This window comes from Epinephelus fuscoguttatus, linkage group LG12 (assembly GCF_011397635.1).
Source record: "Epinephelus fuscoguttatus linkage group LG12, E.fuscoguttatus.final_Chr_v1".
NCBI classification, from domain to species: domain Eukaryota; kingdom Metazoa; phylum Chordata; class Actinopteri; order Perciformes; family Serranidae; genus Epinephelus; species Epinephelus fuscoguttatus.
Genome location: NC_064763.1, coordinates 16941616 through 16967207, shown reverse-complemented (window position 1 = coordinate 16967207; position 25592 = coordinate 16941616). Strand labels below are relative to the sequence as shown.

The following is a 25592-nucleotide window of genomic DNA, read 5'->3' as shown; positions in this document are numbered from 1 at the left end:
GGAAAGCACAGATGTCATAAGTTTGTCTGTCATTACTTTATGATAGTGGGACATTCTGACATTTTTTTGTCACAGTATTGCACAAGCTACTCACCGGTGTAGTTACATCATTGTGTTGTCCTCATCACACAGCATTGCCCCTGGCTTGCTGGGGAATCTCAAATAAGGAGAACTCACTGCACGATGAGCAAATGACCATGCATGAGTATGGCATACTGGTGAGTGACTCACACTATCTCAGCATCCCATTATCCTATCGCCATGGTCGTGCATATGAACGAGTTGTACTGAATGAGATTTGTTTGTTGCTGTGTGCTTTTGTGTATGAGATGGTTTTTTTTTAGTAAAATTACAACATCCTAACAAGCGTAGAGGGAACTGAGGAGACATTATGTGCAAAATGGGTGCGTTAGAACGATGTAATTGGTGTTTGTGATGTCTGTATGTGTGTGTGTGTGGGAGTAGCTTTGGGGACAATAGGTTTTCAGCATTTACAAAGCATATACACCGTGCTTTTGATATTAGTCACAAAGAAAGGAAGAAAGACGTTAACCTTGGTGAGAAATTTAGAGATTCATGTGTGAAGAGAAACTATTTATCTGTAACATTACAATGCAGCCTACAATAAGGATACTAAAAAGAGACATAATGTCATGTATACATAGAATTTTCTAAAGATTACTCCAAGTAGGAAACAAAAATAACAAACTAATTTCAACTGATCCAAAAATCACCTTAACCTGGAAGAATAAGAGATGGGCAAAATGTGGTAACAACACATTTGCAGGGAACATTTTTATCCAAGATTACATACATCAGACAGAAGCCACATTATGTTGTTGACGACAGGGAGAAAAAGATGTGTCAAACAGCTGCATGAGCATAGAAAATGTTACCAAAATGACAATGCGATAACTAACATGCGAGTGTCAGCAGCATCCAGTAATACTGATAAGTATTGAGTACCACAGGATGGGATCTGATGGGCAAAACTGTGAGCAAAAGCATTTCTCACATGGAAATGTGGTGCACACTTGGCAGGAAAATTTAACACATTTGAGAAAATGAATGTATTAAATTAGAGAAGTGACAATGGAAAGGTGTAACAACAGGGGCCTGTTTGATTTAAGTGAATAGCCTCCATTGTTTTAGTATAAAAGGAGTCAATTTTCATGTGTAATTGCAGGTGGTATTAAATTCCCAGGCTGGGCACCTCTTAATTTATCACCACGAGAGACTCTTCTGTCTTCGGAGGCACAAGAGTTTAAAGGAATAAGTTCTCCGTTTGACAATAAGTCTTTTCCAAATGTCAGAAGATAAAGAGATAAATTACAAACCCAGATGCATTAACAAACCATTAACAGTCATGCCAGAGCTGCATCAGTGAAGCTTGCGGCGGCGGCGGCGGCGGCACCGTCTTCTCCCGGATATGAGCAGGTACGGTGGGGAACCACAGTCTGCTCTCTCACCTGGCTGCCTGCTGCTGTGCTGCGTCTCAGGTGTTCTAACTGGAAAATTGCAAGTGACTTGATTTGCATAAGTGGTCCTGATAGATTAGCTGCTAAAGCGGGGAAAGCTGCTCTTGTTAAGTTCTTGGGCACAATGGGACTTTGGTGTGCCTGTTAGCCTTTTCCTGGAAGAGTTTATTCAGGAAAAAAAAAATACAATGGGCTCTGAAAATTCCTCTGGTAGAGACAAGCTACAAGGATAAAATAAAATATCTAAAACCACTTGACATGAGACTGTTCACTGACTTAATTTTAATTGCTTAGCTAGATTGTTAACTTGCCTCCCACATAAGGCAGCAAATGAAGGTTAAGAATTATGACCAGCTCTATGTGCTCAACATTAAACATTTAGTGAGTCACCACGGGGGAAACATCTCCTAAAGCTTGAATTTTTATTTATACAGTAACTTGGAAACATGCCTAATTAAAAAGCAAAGACCCAAGGCCACTTTCAGACTTGCACCTTCTTATGTAAATGTGCAATTTCATATGATCTCATGTCTGACATAGAGTCCAATTTACCTTTAAGTATCTGCATGGTTCCTACGCTGTGCTCCACAACCTCTCGATGACACTCACAAACCTACACAATTTTGTAATGCAGCTGATACGCAGATCCATGTCTTTTGAAATTTGAATTTGAAATATTGCTGCTCAAAAAATCTTTTTCATGACACTTTGATTTAGCAGGAAAACCACACATGCAATTAATAATATGAATACCATAAAACTTTTAAAACAATTAAACGCCCAGTCCCATTCACCAGCCTGGTGTGGCTACATATTTTGACAAATACACACCTGTCTCAGTTAAGCATGTTTCCACCAAACACTTTAAGTATGGTACCTTTGGAAAAGTAACCCTTCAGACATGGTACCTAGACCCTAGCGTTTCCACCGCAAACCTTACTCTTAAATGTGGGCGGGGTTGTTGTCACTCACTGCTCCGTCCAGCACTCACTGTATTTCCTCATTACCGGTGACACAGATGGAAGTCTGCACCTAGTTTATCGTGCACTGAACGAGGCTGCACGCCAACATTTTCAGAACAAAATAGAACAGGCTGCAGTGAGAGTCTGTCTTGATGAGATATTTAAAAATAGTGGGTTTGTGCGTTTAGTCCTTCCAAGGCAAGCTCGGGGGTTTAATGTTCCGTAGCCCACAGGAACGAAGCTCTGTGATGCTTTTTTTTCTCTGAGAATATATGCTATCCTGGTCAAAATGAATATATATAAAGGCTTGAAGATCCACTCATTACTAAGAGTGTCTGTCATATAAAAACTAAAGCGATGGTCAAAGTTGTCACAGTGAAATTTAAGGTGTGTTGATTGATTCTCGTCATCAACTCATGCATTGAGTAACATTACAAATTAACGTTCCACCTTAAAAGTCACCGGCAGTCGGCCCAGTGAATTTTCTTTTCTCAGTTTCCAGCTGCTGAGAGAGGCAGCAAAATATCCTTTCATTTTATAGTTACAGTTTATTAATAAAACTCTCCACAGTATGAACAGTGGTTACATGAGCCTCAAAACCAGCCACAACTCAGCCCTGAGCAGAGTGACCATCTGCTATGGATGAATCAACAGACTGCAGTGTTCACAGCTCCACCTTTTAGTACCAGATCTGTGTGCTAGGTACCCCAACAGAGAGGTGACCAAACATGGGGACGGTATGGAACATTTCCTTTGGTTCCACTACTTTCTGCAGTGGAAAAATAAAAAGTGTGTACCAAACTGTACTGCTTGGTGGAAATGGGGCTTTACATGCCAGGTCTGGTTACCAGGCAGTTAATTTTCTTTGTAGAAGTTCTTTGCATGTATAGGTATAACCGGGTTGTTGGCTAGCTCAAATTATGTGTCCACTCCTCGATGCCTCTTGTAAATGATTCATATTCCTTTAGTTCATAATGGTCCTCAGATCAAAAGGGTTTTCCATAAAAATGAATCTAAATTGTGAGGATTGTTTTAACAAGATTAAGTGTTGTTGTGTCGGTATGCCAAGTGTCGTAACTCTCTGTCTCTGTCAGAGCTAGATCTAGTGAATGATTCATAATTGATGTATTATCTGAAGCCTAATTTGTATACAAGTAATATTCATACTGTTTTAAATGAACAATTTGTTTGTATTTCTCAGTCTTTGCTGAGCAAAACTTTTGTGTGAAAGGAATTAAAGGCCTGTTCCAAATATAGGTGTGCTAAGTTCAGCGGCTAAAGCAAATAATAGCCAGGGCTTTTAAGTTTTATGGTACTCTGTTTCTGGTGCACTCCAGCAGCACTACACCGCTGCGTCTTGCTAGACAAGGACTCAATGCACAAAGCCACTTCTTAAACATATCCCATCAAGAGAGACTGACTCCGGCCTGTTCTTTTTTGTTTTAAAATTGCTGGCGTGCAACCCCTTTCTGTGGACAATAAACAAGGTGCAGATGTTCCTAAAGAGGAAATACAGCGGAAGATCGACGGAGCAGTGAGTGACAACAACCGCTCCAACGTTAAAAAGTCTTTGGTCATATGCTAAATAGATCTATGGTACAGTATGTCTGTAGGGGTTACTCTTGATTCTAAAGTTATTATATATATACATATATATATATATATATATTTATATATATATATATATATATATATATATATGAGCCCTCATATATATATATATATATATATATATATATATATATACATATGTATATATATATATATATATATATATGAGGGCCCTGTATTCTTGGTCCCCTTTCCCCCCTGTCCTATGCCCCTGACCTCATCACCTTCACTTCCGACTTCTTCCAAAGCACACGTACAATCAGATAACAAACATATTTAGAGCTGAGAAGAATGAGGAAGCACACAGAAAACTGTTTTACGCTGGAGAAAGATTTTTCTTAATCACAGTTTTGGGCTTTTCATGCTGTTATTAGACAGTGCCAGACAGGAAATGAAGGAGAGAGTGATGCAAAATTAGGTTCCAAACCTGGAAGTGTTGCTGCTGGCGTCTTAACCCCTGAGGCGTGGGGGCTCTCTGTCATTGTGAAAGAATGAACAATGAAACATCACATGCAGTGTCTCCTGCTGTCTTCTTCTACAGCAGCCTGTGTGAGACCTTTACTAAATTGGACTTATAATATTTCATCTGTTGAGACTCTTCTCACGTCTGTAAAAATTATTCTTATAAAAAGACATATAAACCCCCCCTAAAATAAACAAAACATGTACAACCACAATAATAATCAGACAAGCACTCACTCCCTATGGTTTCTATTTTCTGCCATGCCAATTACGTAGATGAAAGTATAATTATATGGCAACAACGTCTAAATACATTTTAAAACCCATCACTGATGCAGCCTGTGAGATGGCTGAGAACACTCTTCTTCCTTGATATTATTTTTTTGCCGTTCTCAAATAAAGGAAGAAAGGATGGAAGCCATTATGGAACATTTACATAATGGCCACTTATAGGTAAGCCAGCAACATGTTTAATACATCTGAAAATGGCTTAATGGTACATAATTAAGACATCGGCCTCTTTATTTACTATAATTGACCCTTCCTGTGGCATAATAGAAAAAGCCTAACTAACTCTCATGGTAGCTCGGTTCCATTTGGGTGCACCAGAGAGCCAGAGTGCTCAATGCAAAAAAAACCTGGCACCCTAAATGGGATGCAGCCACTGTTAATGTCCCAAATTGCACCTGTGTTTGTCAGGTCAGCATTTTGGCCACAGAAAGGCTTTAATGCTTAAATATTTAAAGTTTTATAACGCTTTACATCACACATTACTCTTTAAGTGTAGGCACACTCTTATTGCCTCCCAAGCAGAACAAAGTGAAGCCATGACTGTGCAGGAGTGCAGGAGGCTGCTTCTTCGGTACTTTGCTCTCTGATGAGGAGGAGTAAGCCACTCACGTGATTAATTTTTGTCTGTGATGCCCGGTTTGAGCCACGTCAAATTCACCACGCCAAATGTGGACAAAACCGGATGTCAGCCGTCGTGCCTTTGAAAATAAAAGCATGTAAGGTTGAGCATTGAAATGTAGGATACGAGCCTGCTATTTGGACAAGTCATTTTTGGAAGTCTGGAGACAGAAAAAGCTCATGGAATTTCAGCTTGAGCCTAAAATAAATGTGTTTTAAAATTTCTTGAATGTAATTTTGAAATATGAGTGAGTCCTTATAATGTGGATGCTGTTAGTGAACATAATTTAGGGATTGTTCAGGATCCATGTTGAAGGTAATGTTAGTATTATCTCTTAAATGTCTGGCTATATATATATATTATATTATATTAAACTATTATATATTTCTAACTATATATATTTTTAATTACATTATATTATTTTATAACATTATATTGTATTATATATGTTTTATTATTTTTATTCACATTTATATATATATTTATATATATATAAATTAAATTTTAATTCATTCAAAACAAAATTTTAACACATAATCATTATTATAAATAACAATTAAAATAATAATGACAATAATAATGAAGTTTATTTTTAAATCAATTTTCAGGTAGCTACTTAAAATGATTTTTATTTTACTTTAGATTACTCAAAATAAAAAATAATCCGACTTCCTGAGCCTTCAATTTTATTTTGAAAATCTCCACCGGAAATGCGCTTTAACGGTCGCTACCTTAACGAGCGCGAGCTGCGGGTCTGGACATTTTAAGGTGAACAGAACACGTTTAGTTTGGAGCGGAGTTGAGAACCGGACCGACACATCTGTGAAGGAGACAGCGGCTACATGAGCTCGGTCTCCGGCGGAAACGCCACCGACAGCTACGGTCAGGTCGGATTATTCGGATTAAAACACCAAACCAGAGAGTTCGTCGGACTTGGCTGTGTTTCAGACTCCCGGTAAGCAGCACCGACGATGCTCCGCTCCGTCTCTCTGTCCGTTAACACCGCAAAGTAACGCGGAATAAGAAAGTAGCAGGACTTTTTATTTCTTCTTTCTGGCTATTTCTGCTCTTCTTAATGTTCGCACGGTGGTTCCCAAACTGTCGCAACACGCTGCGGTAGGTGAACTACTGGAAACCTCGGTGAACCCGAGCTTTGTGGCTTGTTTCTGGGAGCCGTTTCCACCGTTTCCCGGCTCACAATGTGTCTCCAGCTTCTTCTGTCGGCTGTGGATTTTAAATGAAACAGGAGAAGTCAGTGACAGCTGAACCAGAGCTGAACCAGAGCGGTGCGGAACCGTCGGATGCCTTTTTTTTTACCCTCCTCTCCATCCCCGTTTTCCACGATTTTTGCGCAAGGGAATTTTTCATTTTTGAATCCTTAATTAAAGCATGACTAATCATCACACAGATAAACCCTTCCGCTCTTTCTCTCCCGCTTCTTACTTACACTAGTCGAGCCCTTTTTGGGGGGTGAGCAGGCAGGATTTCTGTGTTTCAAGCCAGCGCGCGCGTCATCTCTCAACTGATGCCCATTGATTTATGATTTTTGGGGACATTTATCGGGCTTCGCGCAAGGATTTGGATCCGTTTCGGGAGCACCGGGTTTCTCTCTTTCCCCCCCAGTTGTCCAATTTGGAGCCGGATACTTGTAACTTTCTTCTTCCCATGTGGAACAGAAAAACCTTTTGCTTGGAGAAGACGCGGTTCGGCCGTGCCTTCGGTTCGCTGCTGGCAAAGACAGTGTAAAGACTGTAGCTGGACATTCACGTTTTTGAAGACCTCGACAGACATCACGCACAAACACTCGTGCAGATCCACATATATGTATAAATCTATTGCGCATTATCCAACTTAGGAGCATCGGAAGAACTGCAACAGCATCGTGTGGAGGCTAACACCTGCAGAGAGGGTTATTTACCCCACCATCGGCTACTGGAACAACTGGGATTTAACATCCGCCTGCTGGGATTTCTACCATGTCAGGTGTACGGGATTGCAGATGGACTCTCCTCATCTGTGTGGCGGCGCTTTCATATGGTGAGTGAACCCCCCCCCCCCCCCCCACCTCTCCTCCACCCACCCTGCCCCCCCACCCAGTAGGCTTTCAGGCTCATAATTGTGTTGCATAGAAAAGTGATGGTGCCAAATTTCTGCAACATGCAACTGCAGAGGTAGCTGCTGCCCTGATTGGTCATTTTTGAATTTTGAATATGTATACACACACACACACACACACACACACACAGAGTCACAGAGCTAATCCTGTTACACATTTTAGAGAAGCATCTACAGATGTCTCAGGAAAAAAGTGCAACCCCCCTGCAGGAATGTTATGGTACTTTTGGTATGTTTATCCAGTAGGGTTACTGTAAGTTCAGTATTAAAAATCACAGACACATTATAACTTAAAAACAGGTAATCGCATTGTGTGAGATTAAAATATTTAACCAGAGCAGACATAAATACCAAGCAAAGACGCACATAATATGTGCAGGGAAAGGTGAGACCTGAGCTGAAACTCATAGTACACTCACTCGTACAGACCCACAGCATGTTACACAACTGTCTAGCATCTCCTTTTGATTTCTCCTTGTCTGTGTGCAAAGTCGTCTCTGTCGTCGTGGGAGGGCTCTTACACAGTCTGTCCTACATAGACTGATGTCTGCACAGCAAAGTGTACGAAAATCCAAATCAAACATCCCGAGGATGATTTCCTGACATGTCCCGGTGATGAAGATGAACTCCGAAAAAACACTAATCCTCCTTTAATATCAGACTTCTTTCTTTATTGATGCAGCAGCACTGTTTTCCGGCAGGAAGCCGACATTGCGAGGGACTTTAGTAGGAATGAATCCAGCTCCCAAGTAAAGCTGCACGGTGTCAGAGTGCAATCCTTCCCATGTTTACTGCATCACCGTCCCCTCGCATGCTCTCAGGCATTTCACACAATATATTTCCCTCTCCTACTCATTTTCACTAAGACTTGCCTCAGTTTCATTACCACACAAAAGAAACGCCTACGTGTGCACTAAAGAATATACTCTCCTTGATGGCTTCACCAAGGCTGCGAAGCGAGTGTGCTGCAATACTCTGCCTACACAAATCCTGCTAGCGCCCGTGGTCAGCGTTCCTTAGCGCAGGGATGCCCACCTTCCTGGACAATGAAGGCGCTGCTGTCAAAAGTAATTGCAGTAACAGATTTGGCGCATGGCTGGCTGCCTCGGGAGGATGGTTTCAGAGGCTCTTGGCCTCAGAGACCTTAAGTCCCATACATACACACACACACACACACACACACACACACACACACACACAGAGGGCCTTGCTGTACTCACCGTATGAGGTTTAAACCACTCTCTCATTGTCACACTTGTATGCTAAGTAAAGAAGTTGCAAGAATACCTCAAGAGAAATGCAGTCGACTTGCTGGATGAACAGCTAAGCAGACAAATCCCCAGGTGTGAAAAAGCAATATCATGGACTTTAAGACTGCTCTGGGGAGAATACAGTGCTGTAATGAATCTATTCTTCTTCATTCTTCTCACCTCACATTTATATTTTCATACATATTGGCTCACACGTAACGTTGTAAACAAGCCATTAAGCGAACGATTTAGTTTTCTGCAGGGTTGATGAAATAAAAACCTCTCAGGGATTTGGTATCAAGATGCCACTGTGATGGGTCACTCGCCACATATGCTAAGACGGAGCTGTAGCAGCTATCTCAGCTCAAACACGACACTTCATTGATGCCTCAAGGGCAACTCTGGCTTATTTAGACCGTTCTCTTTCACGTTAAGGTCAGAGGTCAGGTGCAGAGCAGCGTTCCTGGAGCTGATAGGGATTAAGGTTTTTGCTCAAGGACACTTCAGATAGGCATGTTTGCTGATAAGAGCGTTTAAAGCCGAGTTTCTATCATAGGTTGGTGTTTTCTCACAGTTAAATTAGTAAGACATCAGCATTTAGATTGAATGTAGAGTTACGTTTTGTTTGACCTTCTGATTGTAGTGCTGATACAACAATGGGGTTGGGTTCGGATAGTTTAACTGAAGAAGCCAAACTTGTAAATGCTGTCTAAATATAATCAGTAAAAAAATAGCAAAGCATTTTATTATTTAATAGGGCTGCCCTCTAATAGTCGATCAAATGTTAGTCGACCAGAAAGGTCATTAGTCGGCAAGATTTCATTGGTCGCTTACTCGCAGAAAAACAAACAAAAAACAAATCAAATCAAACCTATATGAGTGGACCATGCGGGAATTTAATTTGAAAGGACAGACACAGGAAGTGTCCACGCTCAGCAGTCAGACAGGTCAGGTTAATTTCCAGGGCTGGTACCTGCGGTTATTCCACAGGCTAGTTAATAACATGTCGGGCAGGAAATCCAAAGTGTGGGATCATTTTGAGAAGGTGAAGGACGAACCCAAGGTGATATGTAAACTCATCTTCATTGGTTGACTACAAACATGACGTATTATCTGAAATGTGGAAGTAGCTACATGCCCATTAGCCCACAGCGTCATTAACAGGCGGCTCACTCAGTGTGTGACGTGCGCTTGTAGAAAAAATATAGGCCTATATTAATGAAGGTTCATTAGTACGCTTTTGTATTTCTCTGTAATGTAGCACAGTGTTAACAATGTTACTGATAGTATTCTTTCTCACACCTTCAACTAAAACCATTGTGTTGCCCCGCCCTAAATATATAATTAAATTAATATTGTAAATATGCCAGCAACTAGTCGACCAATGGCCCTAAATTATGACTATTGGTCGACTAGGAAAATTCTAAAACAGGGGCAGCCATATTATTTAACAAGGCTAGGAATCTGATCACACATTTGATGCCACCTTTCGGTACAGGAATATTTTCTATACTCAGGCAACATCCACAAGTTCATGCTTCATGTCAGCACTATTATAGCATTTTTGAACCCCTAAACAGAGACCTTTGAAAACACTGCTGACCTGTTTTTAGTTTGAAAACTTTGGTTGTATTTTAGTCTGGATAGGTAAAAACTGAGCCTTTTTAAAACAATGATGCAGACACTCATGTTCGCTTCCTAATAGGGTCTTAGTCACAACATGTCAAGTAAAAATTATAGTTAGGTCTACATACTTTATGTAGTTCTCCTTTCCTGTTGCTTCACATTTCTCCAGCTCTGGATGATGCTTTTGTTACCGCTCTGATATGTCACTGTATTTGCTCTGCGATGAATCCCAATCTGTTTTTTTTTTAACCAACATGACTGCCTTATTGTGCATTCACACCAAAAGCATCATGAGCGTCATTAGCGGCCGGCAGCCATTCATTTTCAGTGTACGCTTGCTACAAGGGGCGTCAGGGGCGTCGGCTGCAGTGAGCGGCGCGATGCCAGCGACCAGAGCGTCAAGTAGAAGTTGAGAGAAGCTGAACTTTATGCAAATGAGCAGCGCCGCTGCTGAAGCAGCAGCCAGTTGCAGACCGGGATTCGGGTACGGAGGTCTGGGCTCTCCCGGAGCTGTACGAGCCGGTGAAATTCACCGTGGAGTTGCCGGGTTTGCAGGACTCTGTGGACCCAGACGGCCCGACGGCTCCGGTCCCTGTGTTTCCTCAGCAAATACGCCGATGCAGTACAAAGCAGGCTTCCGAAAGTGCGATTAAAGAGCTCCCACTTATTTACCACCAATTACATTTCTCAGTGGTCCTACGTGCCAACAGGAGAGTAAAATCATAATTATAAAGGACTCTATATTGACTGTGTTTATTAGCGTTATTTTAATTGTGTAATGAAAGTCAAGGATAATACAAAGTGAAGACATATATGATATATTTGTTCATCCTTGTAAAGTGAACAGCCGTGTCAGCCTTGATGGACACATCTGCAGCAGCCGGCCCCGCCCCTTTGGCCGCTGCAAGCGCCTGCTGGAGCTGCTGCCAAGCAGCGCGATGCCAGCGACCTGAGCGACCGCTGGCACTCAGGTCGCTTTTGGTGTGAATGTACCATTATACTCGTGTATTACTTTTAGTAACAGTTCTACCACGTTATTGTTTGTCCAAGAAAATACATTTCTGGTTGTATTTAGCACCATCTCATTTAAAATGCCATTTTAAAATGAAAGCATCTTAGTGTGGATGTGGCTTCAGTGCTACAGACACATTTTGGTTGGTGCTTAGAAAGTATTGAGGTTTGCTACCCTGCCAAATATGTTCAGTTTACTAGAATTTAAGCCGATAGAAAAGCGAGTTATTCTCACATTTGAGAAGCTTGAGAAATGACTTAAAAACGATCAACCGGTTAATAAAATAGTTGCTGATGAATGTTCTGTCCATGGACTAATAAATTCATCGAACGATTGTTTCAGCTCTGAAAACATTAACCTTCAGGCAAACTGAGTCGAAGCAGTATTTCACACAGTAAGTGTCATATACTTAATAGGTTATTATCTTCTTTATAAAGTGATCATGAGACCTGGATGATTTACCACCTTGGCTAAATAATTTCCTAGGGGAAAGCTTGGAACTGACATGTCGAGAGGATATATTGTGGTTTACCTGGATAAATGGATTAAATAGATATGACTAACAGTGTTACATGGAAGTAGTGATTGAGTGCCACTGATTGCTTGGAGCTGCGTCTGCAGTCAGCTGCGTAACATGGCCTGTGGAGCAGTGTTTGCCCAGTCATGGTTTGTATGTAGTTGGCAGCCTTCCCAGCACCAGCCTATTTCTGAGAGTAGACACCGGACAGAGAGCAGACAAAGCAGCAGTGTGACACACCACCTCTCATGTTCTAGCCTAATTGATTTACATGTGGTGAAAAATGAAGCCTTTGCTCCGTCGCTTTGTTCGAAGAGGTTTCCTTTTTTCCCCCTCCCATTTGTATGGAAAACACTGCTGCGTACGCGATAGAAACCTCGCTGCCTGTCCATATGCATCAACACCTTTTGACTGCAAATGAGTCAGTGTTGCTATTTAGTTATTCGGCTTTTGTTTTATATCCCGGTGATGTCAGGATGTCGCATTGTCGTTGGTACACCTGCCACTTTTGTTTGTGTTCACATCCATGAAGCATATGGCTTTTTTATTTAGCTCGTAGCTCCCAGTCGATGCTTAAGGGAAGAGCTTTTTGTGGCATTAGCTGTCGGCGTTGGAAAATGGTAAAAACCCTGTTTGCAGCATGGCACCCTTTTGCAAGTTGATTTCTTTTTTAATTTTCAGTGACAGATGGGCTTAAGGCTAAAACCAATCTGTGCTCTCTGAACAGCAGGGCAACCACCTACTGGAAACAATAAGAAAAAGAAGCTGTTACTGGAAAGACAGGTCCTTGTTTCACTGGCGGCCTTGTTCTGTAATTATACTCACAGATCTTCCAGGTGGGGCCTGTCACACTGTTTTAATTGATTTTCTGTATGGAATTGTTGGAATAAGCCAAAGCTGAATTTCTTAAATTGTATTAAAAAACTGTGTTTGATGTTGAAATGACAAAACGACAGAAATAATGGTGGCATTTTGTTATGATATCAGGGAGCAGGATAACAAAAAAACACCCCATATCCACTTTAAAAGAATGGATGGAGGTACTAAGCACACAAATGAGATTAATGGCTTTTTGGTTAGATGCCTAAAATAACGCCTGTTGTTAACACAAGCTTAAGAGACTTTCACATTTTGTTCTACAACAAAAAATACATCTATAAATACCCCACTTGTGAATTTTGAAGCTTTTATGTGTTTTAAAAAAGGCGGTTGCTAACAAGTGGCTAAATGATACTACAGAGAATGGTCTTGTGACTGTGGTGTAGTTCGTTTAGAGCCTAACTTAAGCATTTTACTAGTTTGATGGTCATTTGTGAAGATTGTCTTGCTGAACAAATTGTGTCAGTATTATAAATGGTTGCCAATGAACTTATTTTCTGCAGTAATCCCAAAGTCAATGAGATGGCCTACAGAAAAATGCCATACCTGGAGCATTCTATGGCAAGCTATGAACAGGTTACGTATGGAGGGCCTGGAAGGGAAGATATTTAGCCAGAAAGATGCATTTCTTGCCAAAAATGCCTGTGAATGCTGACAGCTGAAATTGCAAAGCATTGCTGAAAATACAGAAATCTTAAAGCTCAAATGCATTGCACTGCACTGCTGAAAAACCTGGAAAATGAATTGTAAAACTGGCAGAGCTGGAAGCTGAACTGCATCAACTAAAGAAGCTGAGAGCTGAGACACATTGCTAAAAGAAAAGCTGGAAGCTTAACTGTAATACCGTCAAATGTGGAAAGGTTGATATTAATGATCTAAAAGATTGAAAGAAGAAATACTTTGTACTTTTTTAAAAGCATAAAAAGTAAAAAAAAAAAAGTCGAATACAAACATGAATGTACTTAAAGAGCATAGCATTTTTGGTATTTAAGTGCTTTCTGTAGCTTAAAGTATGAGGAAGTAGTTGCAGATCGAAAAATGTGAGGGAAAAGTATAGTTACTTTTTGTATGTAGACAAAAGTATTGAGAGTAGTTAAATCACCAAGTGTACCAGATTGAAGATTCAACGAATTTTTCAATTCACTGCAACTATTGGACATTTGAAAAAGCTTTAAATGTGATCATGACACTATCTTTGGGCTTTTATTTTGAAAATGTAGCTTTTTTTGCACTCCCTGGTAAATTAAAGTTATTATCTTGGGGGCCTGTATTTTGAACATCCAGTCTTATCCAAGAGCCCTTATTCATCTTGTGCTACCATCTGGGGGCTTTTATTTTGAAAATCCGGACCTATCCAGCCCTGTTCTTGATGTTTTGTGTTTTGTGTTGGTTGTTTGGGTAGATTTGAATTTTGGTTCTGACTGCAGACTTAATTTCTAAAAAACCAGAAGATGTATCATGTCATTCATGTATTTGTCTGATCAAAATAATTCATAATAATACTACTACTAATAATAATGAACAAACAAACAAACAAACAAACAAACAAACAAAAAAAACAACAACAACAACAAAATGTGTTTGGAATCCCAGTGTTTAGAGGCCCAGCTATGCTTGAGTCCCTTCGATGCCGGGAGCGGTCATTTTGCTTATGCTTGGCCGTTGTGGAGTGAATTCTAAGGATGTTGTCCTTCATGAGCGGTGAAAAGAACCTTTCGTGAAGCCCCCCGTTTCCTTTAGATATATTGTGATATGCAAGACCTCTCTCAAGGAGCTTCAGGGTGTGTTGGTAGTTCTTATTTAAAGGAGCACACTACTTGTTCACAATGCATTACCCCTTTTTATTGGTAGACCTTAATGTCGGAATCTTGCAGCATTTGAATCCTAAAAGCTTGCATGTTTTTTTTTTTTTTTTGCCCGAGGTGACCGCCTTCATAGAAATCAATTTACCTTGTTGAATATACCCCCACTTGGTTTTCAGTCAACTTAAACAGCCCCATTTCTTTCGAGGGAAGATTAAGTACAGTAAATAAAACATGCATTATAGGTTCCTTGGTTCATGGATGGACTTGAATCCTGAGTGGCAGATAGTGGTTTGCCATTTATTTCATGTCTGTGAAGACCTTGAGAGAAATAAACCTTCCCCAACTTTTTCAAGGCTCCGAGCACCGCTCCTCCAAAACACTTGATCTAGGATAGTTAAGCTGTGTGTGTGTCAGACAACTCTTCCCGGCATGGGTTATATTTAAACAGCTTCTGAATACATACATGCAGCCCATCTGCTTCTTGCAGTTAAGTAGTGTGATCTTTTGCTCTTCATTTTGTGTATCTTTGGAAATGACAGAAAGTAATCTCTGTCTGAAATAGTCCACCACCTGCTTGGCTTAGTGTGCAGTTTTGGAGTGCGATGACGTTGTACAGAATAATTACACTGCATGAACGAACTATTCATTTGAAGTGGCAGGTGATGACAATGTGTGATGCACATACAGTAGATACAGATTAAGAGTATTGAAGATCCTTTTTGTCACATAACTTTATATTTTCAAAATGCCCAAACTTTTATTTTTGGCATTGTGACTTTAAAAAACATATCTTTTCCCTGCACCAAGTCATTTCAGAGAAATGTACCCATGTCATCTACACAGAATGTGTTCATAACAGCAGAGAATTTGAAGGAAAGAAGGGGATACAAGCACTTTTCATGATTTCATGGACGTCCTCCAGAATCATGAAGCTCCGTTACCATGCTTAGCGGGGAGGCAATCTGTCTTCTACATTAGGCGATCACATGTGTTTGGTATGAAATCAGTTCCCATGCACAGTACCTCACGCACAGATGCCACAGTGCCTTTGATTTGAAATAGCTTTTTCTGCTGCCTAAGGTATTGTGAGTCAGGCTTGGGAACATTTTTACCAGCTAGATTCCACGTTTGGGTAAACACCTGTAAAATAGATGAGATGCACAATAGTATATCATCCCTCGAGAGGTATTGCCACATCTCGGCCACCCTCTGGGACGGATGTTAGCTCTGTCGTCAGCTGGGCTTTACTTAACACCTTTATCAGGTTTTATCACCTATACGTGACGGCACCCCCTGTGTTAAACTCCTTTCTTTCTGTGGTCCTACAACACTATAATCCTTTTCCTCTAATTCTTGCAGCCCTTTCATGAAATAGCAATATATCTCACGCTTAATAAGTTGTCTCCCCTGACACCCTGAAAGAGAATGAGATTTCTGAATGAAGAAAAGGTTACTCTGAAGGTGGCCCCTTTAGTTCCTCTAAGAGGAATACAAATTTGAACAGAGGAAATGGTAGTCGCACATTTTGTCCACATATGGCAGATGACACGTGTCCACGAGGGGGGCAAGACCTCCCTTGTTGGACAAAGGGCTGGGGGCTTTGCGGCAAAAGATTGTATAACCTCACAGAAGGTCTGTAGAAGTGATAGCAGCGCTAATAGAGCTGTGCCACCCTCCCTGTGCAGGGACACTTAGTGTGAATTCAAACCCGTCGTCTTATCCTATCAACTGTTTTAAAGGAGTGCTGCAACTTTTACCCCTAGATGAGCAGATGCTGATGTGAGTGCACACCAGGGCAGGGATTTCGTACCCACTGCGGCCTTGGTACTCCGCTCCACGGTTTTGTTTTTTTGCTTCCCTGCCCTGTCTGTCTGCCCTCGCCTGTCAAGTCTGCCCCGGCAACTGAATGTTAGTACTTGTGTAACGACTGATGTTATTTTAGTGTAGAGCATCAGGTTATTTTTATGAACACACCCAATTTACACGTGTGCTGTTACCAATTAAAATACAAGCATGAAAGAGCTAATCATTTTGAAGTTTCTGGGACAAAGTCACACACCTGGGTTCTAGTGTTTTTAGCATGTAACAAACGCCTTTGTGTTTATAAATGCTGTATGGAGTCACATCTTTCACATGAAGTTGGTGATGGACTGTGTTAGTTTCTTAGCTCTCTCAGAGCTGGATGGTAGTTTTGTCAAGCTAAGTGTGTCCAGCGTTGGTTGAATTTTCGGCTGAGCAGTTTAGTGTTAGCGTGGCTGTCAGTGGCTAATGCTATCTCTGGATGATGGAGTGTAACGTGAGCCCTCATGTTCGTAGTATTCCCAGAGAATTTTATTCTCATGTGACATTGCTTGTAAATCACGTGTCAGATCAAAGTCCTCCTTTCTTTTTGTGTCAAAAAAACTAAAATAAGTCCAGTTTTGATGAACTTTCTGCCAAATGCCTCACCGGAAAAACAAAACCCACATCAGCACCATCTAGTGGACTGAAAAAGCAATTGATTTTATTATTCTAGTACCAAAAGTTGTATTAACCCTATGGGCTCGAAACGACGCATAGTGCGTCCAAATTCACACCCGTTCTTCTCTGTGGATTTTCTTCTCGACTGTACGTCATAAGGAGAAGCCATGCATATCACATGAAAGCGCAGGACCAGAGCTTACCAGTGATACCACACACATCATTGTGCTGTCATCCCATCACGCTATAAATCCAGATCAATTGTCCACAAAATAAAAACCTGACAAATTTCTTTACAATCCATTATACAGATCTTGTTATCAGTCACTTCATATAGTGAGGAATATCGTATCTTACCACGTCTTAGGCTTGCGTGTGTTTCTCCCTGTCTATCCACATTTATAGTCCGGCTTTCAAGATGCAAATATCTCCATATTGACCAGTTGACTCTCCATCAAAATTTGTATGACAAGACCAGCCACTTCACCTTTGCGCACCCAGACAACTGAGGCCTAATTATCAGGGCTTGAAGTTCTCCGGCACGGTGCTGGATTTCCGGCGCAGGAATATTCGAAGCGCAGCACCCAGCAGCGGAGGCAGTTTTCAATCGGCGCCCATGTTAACCTATCTGACTCACTGTCCACACAGGCTGCTGAGCAAAGCGGAGCGCCCACGGAGGCTCGCGCACTGCAGTGCTTCAGTTCGACGTCTGGTCTATTTTTCACGCGAGCTGCGAGTGCTTCTGTTAAGCTGGATAGAGCAGATCGTACCAAACAGGAAGTCAGACACAGAAAAGACGAGAGAATCCGGCCAATTTTCAAAATAAAATAAATTTTGTTGCTTGTCCGTCTATAAATATTTGTTCAGTTTGGTCTAGACACGAGAGAGATGAAAACACACACACACACAGAGAGAGAGAGAGAGAGAGAGAGAGAGAGAGAGAGAGAGAGAGGTTGGGGGCTGCAATTCAGAGAGATAGAAGATGCTCCTTGATGTCAAAGGTCGTGAGTTCAAGCCTCAACTGATGTAAAATGTACATTTTAATGCAGACATTTTTGATGTCTTCCTATTCTGCCTCTTGTTGCTCAGAATTGCCCCCCCCCCCCCGCCAGATTCCAGAGAGTCTCCCCTCTTCATATATGGCAGAATATGTCTTTTTCCAACTTGCTATGGTGAGATACATGTAACAATGTAAGAATTAGAAGGACATTGGATGACGGCAAATCTGGTTAGCCCAGATTGTCCTGAAAAAAACAAGATATAGCATGTGTATCTAGCCTTTATAAAGGCTGTGATATGAGCTTAAAAGTAAAGGCAGTAAAAATACCCCAAAAAGGCCTAAGGCCCATAGGTTTAAAATGTCAACTTGCAAAAATGTATAATTGATATAATAAAAGATCAATACTTGATGTCTGTGTATCCATACAATATTGCCATGCTGTATTGATCCCCCCCCCCCCCCCAAGCCCTGAAACATACCATACTTCATAATCAGACTGAGACCACCTCTTCAACAAGGTCCCAATCTGGTTATTTTGGTCTGTACTTGAGTGGAATTGCTGCGTTTACATTTGCCCAAATGAAGTGCAAGATGGTAAATGCTGCAGGGGTTGATTCAACCAAACGAAACAAGGCAGGCGTGAAAGCTTCCTAAGACAAGTTATACATACAGTACTGGTCATTTGTCAGACTTTCGAAGCTGGAGAAGTCAGATCATATAAACCATGTGGTATGGAGGTGTTAGCTTTCTTGCTCTGCATATGAACGGTCTTTCCCCAGAGGACTGTTAGCCTCCATGAAGGATTTGTCTACGATCAGTTCAGAGGAAGCTGAAGAAATACAACCAAGAGTTTTAGCTTTCAGCATATTTTAGTATCTTCTCTGCTCCCCACACTGATTTCCTGGTGCTACAAATCTGCTAAAGGACTCAGACATGCATGCTTCAGTCTGGCAACCCCGGCTTCCTCCTCTACAATCGGCCCAACACTTAAATCTTTCTCAGCACAATATTGTTTTCAGCTGCGGGATTGCTTTTCCTGCTGCAGTTCAGCGAGTCTGGCTCGGGGTTCTTAAAGTTCACGACTGTTTCTCATTGTCAGCACGGCAGACGTGGAAGTGTATTTGAACAAGCTACGTGCTCCTGCAGATTAGTCCCGCTGTTTGACTTTGACAATCATTTCTGTGGAGGTAGTTGGAGGTGACACTTTCTAATGTCGTGTCAGATCATGTCATGTAAGATTTACTGTAAATACAAGCTGCAGACTGGAAGAAAATCTCCACTCTAGTCTTGTAGCGGTAATTGCAAGTAGGACATGTGGCTCTAGCATCTCTTTTAGAATCACAAGTTGTAGAAGTGTCAACACAGTCTGCAAACACTGCAATGAATCCACTGACTGTGCCACTCATATTAAGACAACACTTGTGTTTTTGGAAAGTAAATATTTGCTGTTACATTTTTAGCTGAAGATTTATTTGAAATTCTTTATTTATCTGAATGTTCGAATGCAATGATTTTACACATCAAAGTGTGTTTACAGATCTGAGGGGTTACTGCTGCATATGTGAAAGAAAAGTTGTGTAAAACCTTTTGTGGCTCCAGAGGGACGAAATCTGATGAATTGCCTAAAGTCGGACGGGTCTGAAGACTTTGAAAGTAAAAAAGTAGAAAGAAGTGAGCTTACCTTTTGACTTACGTGACTGTGAACAGACTATCTTTGTTTTTTGGACTGCTGGCTGCACAAACAAGCAGTTTCATGAAGCATTTTGGGCTTCAGGAAATTGTGCTGGGTATTCTCCGGACCAAATGATGAACTGATTGATCAAGAAAATATTAAGTAGATTAATTGGTAATGGAAACCATAGTTCCAACACAGTGGGTAATGATGCTGTGCAACCCTATGTTATTCCAGTGATGTGAAACAAGGCTGTGATCTGTTATCTGTTCTGAGTTCGGAGTCTTACTGACCAAAGTTCCCTGCTGGGGGATCAACAAAAGTTCATCTTATGTTATATATAGCCTCTTCTACTCGTCCCCTCCCTATCATAGACCCATTCTAGTTGTCTTGTCTCTTTATGGGGAGATAGCAGGTCAACAGCATATGCCTCATAGAAGTGGTAGGCATCAACTGAAAGCAGGGAACCTGATTAATTAGAGATGCAACTCAGCACTTTGTGTCAAGTTCTTATAGTCATAAATCTGTAGAAAACATTGTGTTTTTGGTTAGGCATCTGTTCAAACTTCTAAAGTTTAGAGTGCGTAAGGGCTTAGAACAGCGGTCTGCAACCTTAACTATCAAAATAGCAATTCTTGACCAAAAATAAAAATTAGTGTGGAGCTGCAAAACGTATTTGAACCTTATAATGAAGGTACCATAGATATATAGGTAACATATACATAAATTAGCCTATACTAATAGTCTAAATGAGCATCTGTTAATATGTTTTACCACAAGGTGGCTACCCTGCAGGGCACTATTTATGATTATTTTGAACTTTAAGAGTTGGCAGTGAAAGCAAACAAATTCGTCCACTCTCCATTTTATTTCGAGACATTTAATTTTTTGGATTTGCCGCCCATAGCTAACCAGCTTGGAAGACTCAAGACGAGCCACTGCTATCGAGGTTTGGAAAAATTTTAAGGAAAACGTGCCAGTTGAACTTGTTGAAATGTTAAAACATTTTTTATGTGGTATATAGACTTCACATTTTTTTTTTACAGTTGGAGAACGTAAGAATTTCTTTAGGTCTACGGCATTGATAAATAAAAATAAACATCTGTCCTGACTGCTTCGTTTGGAGCAATCTTAGTCGACTAAGGAGTCTCAGAGTGATGATTTGCATCTCTGACTTTCAGGTGCCAGCCCTACAAAAATCCCTCCAAAATACCACAATAAGACACAAAGACCTTGAGGAACAGCACAGAAAAATCCATGCCATGATTTGGTTTCAAAAACTGTAAGGATGGCGAGAACTTCTGTTCTGGAAACTGCTGAGAAAACTGCTGAATGCCTGAGGTCTCTTTTTTTGTGGCTGTGAAGTTTCATGATGCTGCAATTATCTTAGAGGTCACTATAGGTCATCTTATACAGTGATGTCTGTTTTTTTAAAAAAAAAAACATTTTCTTTGGCCCCTGTGAAAATAGCCATGCCAGTTCTACCCTTGCCAAAATTTAGCCTAAATTTTGAGTTTTATTTAACCCTTTAACCCTTCCCAACAAGCTAATATGACCTGGTTGGTACCAGTTGACATGTTTGGTCTGCTACTGTCATTTGATACCAGTATCTTCACTCTAGCTTTAAAACTTAAAACCCAATACAGCCTCTAAAAGACAGTAATGACGCTGGAGTCCCTGCAGAGTGGAAGGGGTTAACGATATATGGGCAGTTAAAGGACTAACAAGTTTACACAGACATTTCTGTTGTGATTTCTGATGAATACACCTGCCTCAGAATGTTAGATGTAGCTGTCAGCTCCTTATGTTAATCCCCCCGAACATGACAGGATGTCTTCTCCGCCTGAGTGACAGGTTCTCCACTTTGTATGGAGCGGTGCGTTTGTGTGTAGAGAACACTCCGGCTTTTGAAGTCGATGTAAATAAACATTGCAGTTCGCTCTGTAGTCTGGCCATGACTTCTGATTCTGCTGGAGCGCTGCCATTACTGGAAGCTTCAGCGTTTAGCCTTGAGTGACAAAATGGGCTTTGCTGCAAGTTCACATAACTGTGGTGTTTACTTGATTCAACATTTTTCATTTACATTGGGCATTTTCTGAATAATCCCGGCTTCTTTATTCGTCAGGAAGTGTAATTATTACTGCCTGTAGAATTTCTAAGGTTTCTTTTTTTAACAGACTGTTGGAATTTATGTAATTTAAGAGCAGAGATCAGACACTGAAAAGAAAACTGTGGCATTCTTAGAAAAATGTCAAACGCTGCAAAAGTTATGAATATGATTAAAAGAAATGCGTTAAATTACCAGCTATGTGTCTGTGTGTCGTTGTCGTGTATGCAGCTTTGGAGAGGAACAAAAAGTAAATGAAGCGATTTGTGGACAGAGCACATGCCTCTATTTATTGTGTTGTTTGTCTCTGAAATAACCCCCAAAATCAATCAATACTGTTGTCTAGGACTTGTTGAGGGTCGAGTGTGCATATCTGCTGAACATACAGTTTGAATCTTAGTCATATTGATTTTAACGCAGGGAAACAAATGCTTTACAAATTAGGCCACCATAACATTGACTGCACTGGATTTGCCTGACTTCAGTGATCATGTTGTGTACAAAACAAAAAAAACAAAAACAGGCCACTGTTGTTCTGTCATGTTTAATTCAAACACACTTATTGTTGGTGACAATGGGGAATTCGGTAAGCATTCAAATCCAGAAAGAAAACAGCACTGAGAAGTGGCAAACATGAGTGAGGATTTAATAGGAAACAAAATATAGAGATGCATTTTGGGCTTTAGTGTTCATTAGTTTTTCTACTTCCACCTCCCGCTAGCACGCCATCGATTTAGGATACATGTCAAACTGTGTCAAACGGAACTTCAGCTTTGAACCGTGAAATCTTACTAATTAAATTTCCAATTAAATGCTGGAACATTAACCCATTTTTTAAAACATTACATCATGCACATTAGGACACTCTTAAGTCGCAGATTTTAATTTAGAAATGAGATGTCTTTTCTTTTTCCAGCCAAAAACCCCATGAAATCCCTTTCAGCTCTATTTAGATATGACAGAACTCACACAGGAGGAACCACTCGCTCAGGCCCTGTCTGCACGTGAGGGATGGGCATTTGAAGTTCATGTTCCAATACTCACATTAAATTATTACAGAGCACTTGAGTACTCGCCAAAAAAAAAAAAAAAAAAAAAAAATCTAATGTTAGAATAGGAATGCTATGTGAAATTAATCTATTTAATTTATGAACAGAGTAGCTCCTTGAGATGTAGCATCTCACTTTCATGGGGGTCCTCAGACACAAATAAATACATGACAAAAACATACAGACAAAACTGCATTACATAACAAACATACGCTGCAAATACACAGATTCAGACATCTCGCTCACTGTCTCCCCTTTTGTACAATAACAATTAGAAGTGGATACCGTGACCTTGAATCGTTACATAGCAGTTTTTAGTACAAGTTTTACAACCATGAGCAAGTTGATTTGAGATGTGAACATAAAGAAGTCCTGAAGCAGCCGAAAGAGATAACCGATCTCAAGAAAAGCAGATTATTCCAATTTGTTGAACAACTAGGCTTCAGTAATTTCCATATTTAACCATAATTTTAAAGTTCACATGACAAAAATAAGCCATCTTTCTGCTGCTGCTGTTAATACTACATTAGGTAATGTTAGCCACGTAATGCTAACTGTTACGGACCACTCAAAGCTCTTTTCTTTTTCGAGTCACATTCACCCATTCACAAACTGGTGGCCGAGGCAACAGTACAGGGTGCCACCTGCTCCTCAGTTTTTAACACACTCACACACTGATGGAACAGACATTGGGAGCAATTTAGGGTTCAGTATTTTGCTCAAGGATGTTCTGACATGCAGACTGGAGGAGCCGGGGATTGAACCGCTAATCTTCTGATCAGTGGACGACCTGCTCTACCTCTACAGCCGCCCCAGCTCTGACACAACGATATGTGTGTGCAGGCGGACTCTCACCAACTGATCCCCAGTGCTCCTGCAGCAGTAATCTCATGAGAAAGAGAGCAATAGTGGGGCAAGGAGGTGCTGAGCGAAGCAATACATAAGGTGCAGCTCTACAATGAAAGAAGATTGGGGGGGGGGGTGGATCTTTGTATACGGCAGTGATTCCCAAGTGGTCGAACCACGGGGTCCAGATTTCTCCCTAGTCATTGGTTTCAGCATCATACTTGCGTTTGGCCATGTCATCGAGCTAGTTTGCTGTCTCTCTAAAGTAGTTGTCAGTTGTTTACTCAAAATACTTCAGAATAAAAGCTCTGTGCCAGAATTTTACTCTAATTCAAAATAAAGTGTGATTTTTACAAACTTGACATGTTGACGAGTCACTTGCGGCCCACTTAGAATGAACCCCCAACCCACTTTTTGCACCGCGACTCACCAGTTGGGGACCACTGGTAAATGGGACACCCACTGAGCTGCTGGACACCCCATTGTTATCTTTTTCGTAACACCTCCTGGAGATCTCCTCACCGTTGATTCCCCTTCAGCACAAGGATGAAGGAGCTCACTCAAAGATACAAGTGTGGACGTGCGTAAGGCTTACTTCCATTCCTCATTGACAGCAATCCTACTCTGTAAAACTGCCACTTCTGGCGGACTTTTAACCGACGTGCTGAGGTGGACCACATAACATTAGGTAGAGCTGTTTGTCTGTGACATGGTGCAGCAATACTAAGTTGAAGTGTGGGGCAGTTATTAGACCATGAAGTGCTAACAATATTTTAGCAAACCAGTAGTCAACAAGCCATTGTTATAGTCCAGCGTATGCCCATTACAGAAATGGGCATGTGCGAACTGAGGAGATCATTGTTTCCAAAACGCTCCGTTTCACATGTCCAGACACAAAAACCTTAACTTGAGTTTTGAAAAATCTGCACCCTAGACGGCATTTTAAAAAATATCTATTTTAGTGACTTAAAATTCTGTTTGCATGTGGACAAGAGGCCGAACGTATTGGAAAATGTCTGTTCACAAAACTATCAGTAGCCTCAGTCAGAGCTGGTTAGTGCATTTTCCATTTCAGCATAAACTCCACTCAGTCTCTGTTGGTATTTTTGGGAACAATACTGATAGCCAATTTTATGAAAGCAGACTGGAACCCATCTGTGCTTGTACAGATCAAGCTGAAATAAGTTCTGAACTGTAACTGTTGCTTTACATATGCAGCTGCCGCTTTCACCAGCTCAGAATTAGGCGCCACAAACTGCCTATTGGCTGGCTGGCAAAATATCACTGGCTCACTTATTTCTCTCCAATAGCATTAAAGGTTGTGCCCTGACGTGACTCAGGTCCATATCATTTACTGTGTGCTCTATGGTCTATGAAAATATCCTTTTTCCTACCCTGGAGCATGCTGCCAGATTGAGCAATGCCCAGTGTAATCAATTCTTTTATTAGGTTACATAGGCTTTGAGAGAAAAGGAATCCCTTACTGTTATAATAGTCTCTGCTATGCTATATTAGGTTCAAAAGACATTATAATAATTCTACAATAAGCTTATCAAACAGGATTTAACCCACACAAAGCAAAAGAAAGCGACAAGCTCCTCAGTGTTTTTGCTTTGGGCCGGCCTACTAGTAGGCTAACTTTTTAATATAGGCTAGAATTTTAATCATACATCTCAGTAAACATTTCTCACTCACCGTCTTTGATGAATAAAAAATAACTTGTAGCACTTAAACCTTTCCTTCAGCAGTTATGTTAAATTGGTGATATCCCTTTCCCCTCTGCTTCTAAATTTTTACATCTGCCATGCTTACAAATTCTCCTTGAGGAGTC

At 40.9% G+C, this 25592-nt stretch overlaps 1 protein-coding gene across 1 annotated transcript in view; it reads left to right on the top strand.

Annotated features, from left to right (window-relative positions):
* The first annotated feature begins 6155 nt into the window (after positions 1-6155).
* tmem132e (transmembrane protein 132E) overlaps positions 6156-25592 on the top strand; it is a 556143-nt gene continuing 536706 nt past the window's right edge. Inside the window, exon 1 of the mRNA XM_049591246.1 lies at positions 6156-7460. Within this exon, the coding sequence (XP_049447203.1) occupies positions 7400-7460 (61 nt within the window). The 5' untranslated portion in view covers positions 6156-7399. The remainder of the gene's footprint in view (positions 7461-25592) is intronic.